This window comes from Canis lupus, chromosome 2 (genome assembly GCF_048164855.1).
Source record: "Canis lupus baileyi chromosome 2, mCanLup2.hap1, whole genome shotgun sequence".
Classification (NCBI taxonomy): Eukaryota; Metazoa; Chordata; class Mammalia; order Carnivora; family Canidae; genus Canis; species Canis lupus.
The window spans coordinates 74,269,834-74,282,123 of NC_132839.1; the positions used below are offsets into that span (position 1 = coordinate 74,269,834).

At 33.5% G+C, this 12,290-nt stretch overlaps 1 protein-coding gene across 7 annotated transcripts in view; it reads right to left on the minus strand.

Annotated features, from left to right (window-relative positions):
• The window catches only part of UBE2K (ubiquitin conjugating enzyme E2 K), a 68,132-nt gene that overhangs the window by 21,660 nt on the left and 34,182 nt on the right, over positions 1–12,290 (minus strand). For 4 of the 7 annotated variants that reach the window (XR_012021522.1, XR_012021517.1, XM_072807197.1 and 1 more), the window contains exon 2: positions 7,196–7,254. The exons of 1 other annotated variant lie outside the window; for it this stretch is intronic. Coding sequence is in view for 2 of the 6 variants with exons in the window: in XM_072807162.1 (XP_072663263.1) it covers positions 7,196–7,254; positions 11,703–11,796 (153 nt within the window). In the remaining 4 variants the exon portion in view is untranslated. Of the gene's footprint in view, positions 1–7,195; positions 7,255–11,702; positions 11,797–12,290 lie in introns of all 7 variants that reach the window. 2 more of the 7 variants (XM_072807162.1, XM_072807171.1) reach the window with 1 other exon arrangement.

Consider the following 12,290-nt stretch of genomic DNA (forward strand, 5'->3'; position numbering starts at 1 on the left):
ACTGAGCCAGCTAGAGGCCCCAAGAATTTTAAATTACTACTTAAGTCATTAGAAGGTTTATGGGATATGCAAGTGATCCAAGATGTCTTGATTTTTATTTTATTTTATTTTTTTTGATGTCTTGATTTTTAAAGAACAGTCTTTTAATACATGATCTCTATAGGATCTATATGAAAACAAATATGCACATATGCAGGATCAAGAAAATTTTTAAACTACTTTGTTACTTTGTATGAATCTATAGTTTTAGGAATAGACACCTTTGAACTTGTAAATGATGTAATAAAAAAATTTTCAAGAGGACACTCCATTATCCACTAGTATGGATATAAGATATAATTATCTTAGTTTTTTCTGTGATCAACCACTCTTTATCTCCCATTCCTCTTTTGTTATTCTGTATCAACTACCTCATTTCTTAGATTTTTCATGTCTTTCTCTTTCTCAAGCCTTAATATCACTAGTGGTATCCACATGTGTCTCAGAATTTTGTCCTATTATTCCAAACCCAATTAATATCTACTGTATTTGTCACTTTCTCTCATAGTGCTAACACCTCTGTTGTATATCAACAAAAATGTAGAATAAAAAAAAACTTGGAAGGGGTGAAACATAAGAGTAAGTAAGAATTCAATGACATTTATAACCTACTTCAGTCATAGTTGACATTGATTAAAAAACAGGTACAAAATATAGTATTAAGACGACTTACTAATTATAATTCAAGCTTCCTTATTTTCACAAATGAAACTAATGGCGCCATCTGGGTAACTTCAGAACACCTCATTACTTTTGAGGGGCACTCAAGGAATAGAAGTAAATCTTAACACCATGTACATAGTGTTACCAGACCAAAATGAAGGAAAGAGACTATTATTATCTATACTGGCACACCAATACTGAGGTCATCACTAATCTTATCTCCTCCTGGAGGACAATATCCTATTCATTCACTCTTTAGTTCAAACATTTCAGGAACTATTTCACGGTAACGTGAGCTCACACTCCCACATGAATTTCCGGTTTCAACCTTAAAACTCAAGGATGTTATGATATTAAACCAGCCTTAACTAAACTTATTGTACAAAAAAAACTGCTATTTTAAATATGTGTATACAGATGAGCAGATACATTAAAAGTTATTAGCAATGGTATTTAGGGACGCCTGGGGTGGCTCAGTGGTTGAGCGGCTGCCTTTGGCTCGGGGCGTGACCCCGGGATCCAGGATCGAGTCCCACGTTGGGCTCCCTGGGAGCCCTCTGCCTGTGTTTCTGCCTTACTCTCTATGTCTCTCATGAATAAATAAAACCTTTTTTAAAAAATCTTTAAAAAATGGTATTTATACTCAATTTCACATATAGGGACGCCTGGGTGGCTCAGTGGTTGAGTCCCTGCCTTTGGCCCAGGGCGTGATCCTGAGATCCGGGACTGAGTCAGTCCCACATCAGACTCCCCTCAGGAAGCCTGCTTCTCCCTCTGCCTATGTCTCTGTTTCTGTGTCTTTCATAAATAAATAAAATCTTAAAAAAAAAATTTTGACATATACAACTACGTTTATAATATCAAGAAAAAAAACAGGAAAATTCACAACCTAACCTCTAATACATACTGGACAAATCATAGAGCTACAGTTTTCCTATTTTAATGAGTTTTTCATTAATAGTTTATTATAATTCACCTTAGAAATAAAACTGGTTGTATGCATTGATTAAATTCCTTCTACACTATATTCAGCTGACTCAAAGATACATCTTCTCTGTCTAGAAGCAAACATTCTGCTCTTCAGGTTAATAATATACTACAGAATAATAAACAGGAAATACTCTGTGACCACTGTTATCAATGTAAGTTTCAATCAATCTTGTACAATTTTAGTTGCACAGAAGTAAGAGAATATAATCAACTACCTTCAATACTTTTATCTCATGAAGCTTAAAATTAAACTTGAGCCTACATACTAAACATATATGAACACAATGTCTTTACAAGAAATTTACAAATACTCCCCACCTTTTCCATTATATTTACTAATCAGTAAAAATTCTTATCAATGTAATACATATCTAGAATATATTTATATTATGTTCATTAACATTTACTGCAAAAGCTTAATGCCATAAATGGGATGAATATCATATTTAAAAGAATACTAAATTATAACTAAGGTTAATTAGTTGAAGGCAGAGGGAGACACATTAGAATGATTAAAGGAGGGATCCCTGGGTGGCACAGTGGTTTAGCGCCTGCCTTTGGCCCAGGGTGCGATCCTGGAGACCCGGGATCGAATCCCACATCAGGCTCCCGGTGCATGGAGCCTGCTTCTCCCTCTGCCTATGTCTCTGCCTCTCTCTCTCTCTCTGTGGCTATCATAAATAAATAAAAAATTTAAAAAAGTATTCAAAAAAAAGATTTAAAAAAAAAAAAAAAAAAGAATGATTAAAGGAAGACTTTTCTAAATCTTGAAGCTACCTCAATATGGAATGTCTGGAATTAGGATAGTAGTGGCCTGAAGAGCAACAGTTCTATTTTTATATTACAAGGGATTGAGTCCTACACCAGGCTCCCCGCAGGGAGCCTGCTTCTCACTAGGCCTGTGTCTCTGCCTCTCTCTGTCTCTCATAAATAAATAAATAACACCTTTTAAAAAACAAATGAAAAAAAAATTGATTAAATAAAATATCAAGTCTTGAAAAAGAGCCAGGGCTATGTAATCACTTTGGAGCTATATAAGATTACAAAGGGAAATGTTTAAACACTTTCACTGAGAGATCATAATTCATCCATTTAAAGTGCACAACTCCATGATGGTTTTCAGTATATTCACAGAGCAAACTGTGTAACCATCAGCAGTAACTCCCCATTCCTTCACAGAGCCCCAGTGTTAAGCAACCACTGACCTAATTTTTGACTCTCTGGATTTGCTTCTTCCAATGTTTCATATAAATGAAATCTTACAATATGTGGCCTTTTGTGTCTGGCTCCTTTCATGTAGCATGATGTTTGCAAAGCTCACCTATCTTATACCACATTATCAGTACTTCATTTGTTTTTATAACCAAATAATATTCCATGGTATGTATCTACCACACTTTATCCATTCAGTTGATGGAGATTTATGTCATTTCCACTTTTTGGCCATTATGAATACTGCCAGTATAAACATTTGTGTACCAAGTTGTTGTGTGGACATGTTTTCATTTCTACTAGGTAGATAACCAAGTAGAATTGATAGGTCAAAAAGTAACTCTATGTTGGGGCAGCCTGGGTGGCTCAGTGATTTAGCACCGCCTTCAGTCCAGGGCATGATCCTGGAGACCTGGGATCGAGTCCCATGTCGGGCTCCCTGCATGGAGCCTGCTTCTCCCTCTGCCTATGTCTCTGCCTCTCTCTCTCTGCCTGTGTCTCTCATGAATAAATAAATAAAATCTTAAAAAAAAAAAAAAACCCTCTATGTTTACCATTTTGATCAAACTATGTTCCAAACAGCGCCAACATTTTACATTCTCACCAGCAATGAACAAGAATTTCAATTTATACAGGAAATATAAGTATCAATGCTGTATTCTCAAATGATGTCACAGAAGGAAGTCAACAGACTACTTCAAGGAAGGACCTTTTAGAGTGGTAGTCACTGGTTAGTGCTAATATTTACATAATGCTTACTCTACATAGGCAGTTATAAGTATTACTATTTCAGGGACACCTGGGTGGCTCAGTGGTTGAGTGTCTGCCTTGGGTTCAGGTCGTGACCCTGGAGTCCCGGGATTAAGTACCGTTTGGGTCTCCCTGCAGGGAGCCTGCTTTTCCCTCTGCCTATGTCTCCGCCTCTCTCTCTGAGTCTCATGAATAAATAAAATCATTTAAAGAAAAAAAAAGCTTTACTATTTCATTAAATCTCAGATACCATGAATTAATACACCATTACTTTATGTACCCTAAGAAAAAAAACTGCAAATTAAATTATGACACGTCATCACTGAAAGGTATATCTTGATTTTGGAAATATTAAATATGTGAAAAAAAGTTTCATAGAATTATTGTAATAATTTGTCCATGGATTAATTCCTTTAATCTTTATAATCCTAAACGAGGATTTTATAGATAGGGCAACTAGGGCACACAGCAGTGATACAGCTTGCCTAAAATTATAAAGCCAGGGTGTTGGCTGGCTCAGTTGGAGCATGCAGCTCTTGATCTTGGGATACAAAGTTTGAGTTCTACATTGGGTATAGAGATCACTAAAAAATATATATATAAAGCCAGTTAAATGACTGAAGTAGATTTGAACTTTGGTGGACTGCTCTTGTTCTTAGTGGAGTCATATTCACTATTTTAGAGATTTTGCCCTCACTCCTTCCTTATCAGGATCAAAAAAGTAGTGCCCACTGGGTCCCATCATTTAAAATTTTCCTTTGTTAAATTTATGGTATTCAAACAATTAAACTATCCTCAAGTGAGTATTCATTCCAATGATAACACTGAAACCTAGACTGAATCCAGTGGAGGGAAACCAAGAGGAGGATAAAAATTAAGTCACAGATACAAGGTAACAGATCAATAGTGGTCATCTCTAAATGTCATGTTGAAAAATGTTCTCTTTTTTTTTATAATTCACTATGTAACTCTCAAATTTCTATCAAAGCACAAACTATTTTTTCCCCTCAAATGTATATTTATTTATTTTAGAAAGAGAAGAGAGGAACAGAGGGAGAGAATCTTTTTTTTTTTCCACCTTTGCACAAGTAATTTTATTATCTCCTGTGGGAAGGGAGAGAATCTTAAGCAGGCTCCATGCCCAGCATGGAGGAGCCCAACATGGAGACTTGATCCCCACGACCCTGAGATCATGACATGAGCCAAAATCAATAGTCAGATGCTTAACTGACTGGGCCACCCATGCACCCCCAAACTACTTTTATAATAGGAAAAAAAGAATCAACCAGCTAAAAAGGTAAACAACCAAAATGTCCCCTTGACGGTTGGATGGATAACATGGCATATATGAACACTGACTACAATTTAACCTTAAAAAAGAATGAAATTCAGATACATGCTGCAATATGGATAAACTAAATACAAAAGGACAAATATTGTGTGATTCCACTTAATTGAGGTACGTAATCAAATTCATACAGAAAAAGTAGAACAATGGTTACAGAGCTGGGGCATGGAGTAGGGGAAGTTACTGTTTAATTAGGTAAGATGAAAAAGTTCTGGAGATGGATAGTGCTGATGATTGCATATGACTGTATTCAATACCACTGAATGACACAGTTAGAAATGGTTAAAATGGTAAATTTTCTGTTATGTGTATTTTACAACAATTTAAAAAAATCAAATGGGTACTATAGAAAATAGATGTACATAAGATACAGAATAAGAGACACTCCAACCAACAGATGATCCCAATGCACCCTGGAACTTCCATTACTATGCCTATTCTTTTTTTTTTTTTTTTTTAATTTTTATTTATTTATGATAGTCACAGAGAGAGAGAGAGAGAGAGAGGCAGAGATATAGGCAGAGGGAGAAGCAGGCTCCATGCACTGGGAGCCCGATGTGGGATTCGATCCCGGGTCTCCAGGATCGCGCCCTGGGCCAAAGGCAGGTGCCAAACCGCTGCGCCACCCAGGGATCCCTACTATGCCTATTCTTAAATGGGAAAAAAACCAATAGACTGAATGAATTCCAGAACATTTTCTGAGTCACTGCTATCAGATGCTCAAGGACACTCAAGGAGCCACAGAAAATGCAAAGACGTATAATACATGATCCTTCACCTCATTAATTGGTACTGTACTTGAGTTGGTACCATAGTTGACCCTCAAACGGTATGGGTTTGAACTGCATTGGTCAACTTATATATGGATTTTTTTGATACAGTATAGTACTATAAATGGATTTCCTCTTTATGTTTTTAGTATTTTTTTCTCTAGCTTTTATTATAAAAATAAAGTATACAATATATATACAAAATATGTTTTTTTTTTTTTCAAAATATATGTTAACTGACTTTGTTATTGGTAAGGTTTCTGGATGACAATAGGCTACTAGTAGTTAAGATTTTGGGGAGTCAAAAGTTATATGTGGATTTCTAAGGCACAGGGAAGTCAGTGTACCTAACCTCTGCATTGTTCACAAAGGCAATTGTATATAAATTATATAAAATGTTAGTGAAGAGGAACAATTTAGTGGATACAGCTTAACATGAAAGGTGATACTTTACCTAGAACTCAAAAAGAATCTAGAATTTTAAGTGATACAGATAATGACTCCAGTGAAAATGAGAGAAAAGTATGAAATAGTAAGCAACATCTACAAACAGCAAATAGTCTAGACTGGAAAATGAGATCTATGTTTTGGGTAGAGGTGGTAAAAAATTAGGATCGAAAGGACAACTTGGGTCAGGCTGTAGGAGGTTTTAAATGCCCAGCTAAGGAGTTTAGACTTTATTAACAAAGAAAGAAAAACATCAAAACTGCACCTTAGGAAGACTTACAAAACAGCACTGCAAGGAATGAATAGGAATGGCAAAGATGGATTAAATTAATAGGCAAAACAGGAACATAATAAAGCTGAATTAGCCTAAAGTGATAATAGCAAAATTAAAGACATAAAGGAAGCTATTCAGTGAGAAAGTTTAGGTTAGGTCTTCTTGTTATACATGATCTAGGGCATTCCATTTCCTCTTTTAATATTTCTCTGTTGCGATTATTTATTCATGATTTTTTTCCTGCTAGAATGTGAGCTCCATGAAAGCAAGGACAGTGTAAGTCTTATTTATCACTACATTGGCACATAGTACTCAAATAACTATTGAATGAATTCAGAATATACTCTTCCCTAAAAGAAAACAAACAAACAAACAAAAAAAACAAAACTTTTTCGAGGCAAGTAAGAATTTGTATAAGGATTCTCTAAATTTGGGAACATTGCAAATTTTTCCAGACCTAGAATTTAAGCCATTGTCAGATGAAAATCCTATTCCTGTCTATAGCCATTACTAGATGCTTCTGAGTAAGCTTGCTTTTCATTCTAATTCCAGAAGCAAACCATCTGCCATTACCTGAAATCTTGTCCATACTAAATTCTAAGACAACAATTCAAAAAGCTGTAATCTTAATAAGCACTAAAATATAAATCAAATGGGAAAAAAATTTTAGAAGTTCATGCACAAAAAATAGGCTTACAATACCTTAGGGGGATTAAATGGATATGTTTCTGGTATTTTTATCTCTAGCTGATATCTTCCTCCTAAAAAATGGGGAAAACAGAAAGTTAAGAAGGCTACTCACCCCAAATATGTGAAGCCAAACATAGTGAAATAGCTTTTCAAACCATGTACTATTTTATATTCAATTACAACAAATTCATTTAAAAGTTGAAATTCAAAAAGTAAATATAAAAACACTAGTTTTTCATTTAGAAGTTATTTAAAACATATAGCCATTTTACACAACTATATCAGTTTATCAGTGAATAACAGAGCTAGAGATAGATAAATACATTAAATCCAAAGACAATGCAATGCGTCACTGGGACAATTAATACAGGTTCCGTCTCCTTTTGTTTCCTCTAGTTCACACTGAGAAGAGTCGCTAAGTAACAGAAAACACAGAAAGAATAAAAAGACATAAAGAACACAAGAAGTATAAAGGCATAGATGGTACAGAAAAAAAGTACATATGGTTATGTCATAAACCGGAAAAATCTACTTCTAGCTCGTTTCTCTCAAATACAAAAATGCCTCCAAACTTTTAACTTGTGCCCAAAATTAAAGGCCAACACTTCTTGTTAAAATTTTTAAAATAAAGTTCAACAATACCAGGTAGGCATAAAGATAAAAACAAAACAAAATAAAACCAAAAAACCCTATTATCGTCCTCTCAACAGGTATACAAAAAGAAACACTTTACAAAGAGGTTGTTTTTTGGGATCCCTGGGTGGCTCAGCAGTTTAGCGCCTGCCTTCGGCCCAGGGAGTGATCCTGGAGTCCCAGGATCGAGTCCTGCATCAGGTTCCCTGCATGGAACCTGCTTCTTCCCCTGCCTGTGTCTCTGCCTCTCTCTCTCTGTGTGTCTCTCATGAATAAATAAATAAAATCCTTAAAAAACAAAAACAAAGAGGTTGTTCTTGCCAATAATATGTAAAGAGAAGGCAACATTCTGTTTTGAAGTTATCGTGAGCAACTAGCAGCCAAATACATATTTTTAAAGAAGTTTATCTAGCATCCCGTAACTGGGTAATTCAAGGGGAAGATAACTGTCACTCAGGGAAACTCTGAAGGGGAAAGTCTTCCATTGGATGAGAGGGTGGATTTGAATTCTAACTTCAAGGAACCTTCTAATCCTAAGATTTTATGATTCATTAACAGAGAATACACACTATTCCAAAACGGAACAAATAAAACTGTCCTACTGAAACACATATGAAACTATGCCTAGGATTTGCTTCAAAATAATAAAGGGATGGATGAGATCAAAGACTGGCCTTAAGGTGATAGTTATTAAAGCTAGATGATGAGCACACCAAAGATTCATTATACCATTTGTCTTCTATATATAACACTTTCCATAATAAAAGTAAAATAAAATAAAAGTATGCATTAGCATTAACTTCATAATTTCATAATTCAACTCTCAGTATATCCTGGGTTCTCTCAAATCCACCTCCCTCCATTGTTAGGAATACATGAATGTGGACCTGGGAGAAAAACAAAAGAACAATTCACTTGGTACCACTTTTTTCAAGCCCTTTTTGGTTCCAATTCTTATTTTCTTGCTAATTCTTTTTAATGGTATCGCACAATGACTGATGCATGAGTTGAACTAGATGCCTAAATCAGAGCATACAGCAATAGTGAAATCAAAATAAAGGAAAGTAGGAAAATAGGAAAGTAGGAAAAGAAAAGAAAAAAAAGAAAAGAAAGAAAAGGAAGAAAAGGAAGAAAAGGAAGGAAGGAAGGAAGGGATAGGTAAAAGAAGAATACCGGAGAAAATTTTGTGTATATGGATACACCTGTTTTTGTTTAGAGTTATAACTGCTAGCTTCAAATAGAAGTTTGGCCTAAGTATTACATAGGTTCTTTTTCCTTTCTAAGAATCTTACTTTTTCTGATAAATTCTAAGATTACTGTCTCTATAAACTTTCATATAAAGTTCTTCCTTCTTGGATGCTCAAAACAATTTCTTGTTAGCAGTGTGAGAGTCCAGAGATACTATCTAAGTAATGTTGGACCCTAGAGTCCCCCCAATCCTATTTTTGCTCCACATGCTATTAATACCATCTATCAATATGCTCTATCTTGCCTTATTATCTGACAACTCTCAATATATAACCACTGTAACATTAACCATAGCATTATTTGATATATATATATATATACATCAGAGCAACACAACTAAGAGAGCTTTATAACTATATTACTCATAAGTTTTCACTATAAATCATTTCTTTTTAAAGAATAGCTTTTTAATATTAAAAACTTATAATCTTTAACTTCATCTAAAAAGAAGATAGGGAAGGGATGGAATTTTTTTAAATATCAACTATTCCATAAATTCAAAACAACTGTTAGGAAGAAAGGTTCAAGAACTAAACTGTTCCTTTGCCACTATTATAGCAAAAGAAGAAAATAGATTTAAGTATAGTATGTGCAATATGGTAATTTTAACATGGGTGTTCTGCTTTTCAATTTGATTACTTGTAACACACATAAAATAGTTTCCTCATTAGTTAATAATTATAACCAGTTTAACATTACACATGAAAACACTTGCCTTGGCTATGAGATTTAAAAAAACAACAAAAAAATTCTCAAAAACTAGCAAGAACCCGCAATAAATATCAAATACTTCTCATGTTCATGTTTCAAAAAAAAGTACCTTAGTTTATATGCCCTTCAATAGTGCTTTTCCTAAATAAAATGAACTTCTCAACAATCATTTTATTTATGATAAAAAGAATATGATTTATACTCAAAAAGCATATTGAAACTAGGCTTATCAAAACAAAAACAATTAGTATTATCAAACATTAATATCTTATTTAGTGGCAGCAGCAGAAATAAACACTTAAATATGACCAAACTTGTTTCTAATTAATAAAGAATATAGTACATTTATAACTCAAGTATCAAAAAAAATAACTCAATTATCTTTCAAATGAGTACTATCCAATTTTTTAAAATTTGTCTACTTTTCTGCCTACCTAGCTTTAGTTCAGGAGGTGCTTTGTTTATAAATACCAGTTTGCTGAAAGAGTCCTAGAATGATAATGCTACTGCCATACTGTTTTTTAAAAATACATCTAAACCTAAAAAAGATTCAAGAATATTCATAATGCCTGCTTTTAAGAAGTTAGTGTATCATTCCATACAATATCTACTACTAAGAACTTGATTTTTATAAGATAACTAAAGATCTTTTTTCCATCTAATGAATTGTCAAAAGGACTAAGTGAACAGCAGCCATCAAAGTATCCAGACAAGGCCTGGCATATAGGAGGCACTCAATAAACAATATAATACTAAAGGATTTCAAGAAATGGCTCATATGAACTATAAAACAGTAAATAGAATTTTATCATTTAAGATTTAGTAGAATATGCTAAAGACGTTCTAGGATCTTTAAAAATTTAAATGAAAACAAAGATATTCTAGACTATTGGACTTTTCTGATAACTTTTATCTGTTCATTACAGAATTATAGAACCACCTCAGAGTAGACATAACCACCATTTCCAATATTCAGTCAATCCTCATTTATTCAGAAGCAGAGTAATTGGAAACATTGGCTTTGAAGTCAAAGGCTATTAGGACTCAAATTCCAGCTGTGCCACTTAGATGTGTGACCTTAAACAAGGCACTTAATTTCTCTGAGCTTAAATTTCTTCATCTATGAATCAGTGATAACTACTTACCTCATAAGATTTAAGGATTCAATGAGAAAATGCATATAAAGCTCTATTACCACAAATTCTGTTATTATGATTTCTACTAAGCATATATTTGAATGCCTATTATATGCAAGAACCTTGGTTATGCTACATAACCCAAAATTACAATAATATTCATTACTGAAGATTTGCCTAATGAGGAAATAAAAAGCTATAAAGCTTGTTTCTATATCTTACCACCCAATTAGTCTAAAGTAGCTACAAACTTAGTTTGTGAACACAAAGTTCAACAAAGTTGCCTCCTTTCTTTTCTCCGTCTTAAAACGATAACTCAAAGCTTTCCTGAATAAAGAAAATTAAATATCTGGAATATAGCCTGTGTGAAGACATATGAATGAATGAAATGCTAAATGACAAACAAGGGAGAGGAGCTTTTAAAAAAAAATTTTTATCAGAAATTTAAGGCAAGGTTTGTTATAGATACCATATGAAGGGTAACTGAGCATCTATATAGTCCATATATTTGAGGCTTAACATGCTAGATGTTTTCTACTGCTAAATTCTAACCTGTATAACTGTAACTTGGCTCCACTAAATCTATATTGGGGAAAGAAAAAAAATCAGCTAAAATTCAGTAAGAAAAATCCATCTATATAAATATCTAAATTTATTATTAAATGTTGTAATATCCTAAGCCAAATGAAGTTATCTTCCATGTAGTTTATAGATGCTTAAGATTATTCTGATTTAATGTTTCAGATAAGTTCTAATACGCACAATATTTTGATACAGAAAAAAGTACTTGCCTTCATATGGTGTGTCTGGAGGTCCTGCTATTTCTCCTCTTAATTCTGTAAAATTCTCATCTACAAGATCTACTTTAATTTGATTTTTGCTCGTCTTAAAAATAAACAGAAAATAAATGTTAGTTATATCAGCAAGAAAAAAGCCTATTTTAAAGTATTATCTATAAAAAATTTTGAAACCCCCTCTTTAATAAACTTGATTTTCTGCTCTAGTAAAAATAATAGCCTGTGCTTTTCTAGAATTTAATTAGCCAGTTTTAAGAATATTTAAAACAAAAAAACTAACAAATTTTCACTTCATTGTTTTTAATGAAATAACACCACTTTGAACAACACTACAATGGCTTGTTAACTTTATTAGAATGTTTAGAAAAAAATAGCAGACACCTATTTTATATTTGCCAACTTCATGTAAGTTAGGTCCAAAGTGATAAGACTATTCATCTGCAGATGAACACTGCTATACTATACCCCCATATTACATGAGTTCTATCCATATAAACAGTGAGTTCTATCCATATAAACAGAAAACTCAGGATCATTAAAAGTCATTTAGGATATAAGCTCTCACTTAAACTGCAACAACTT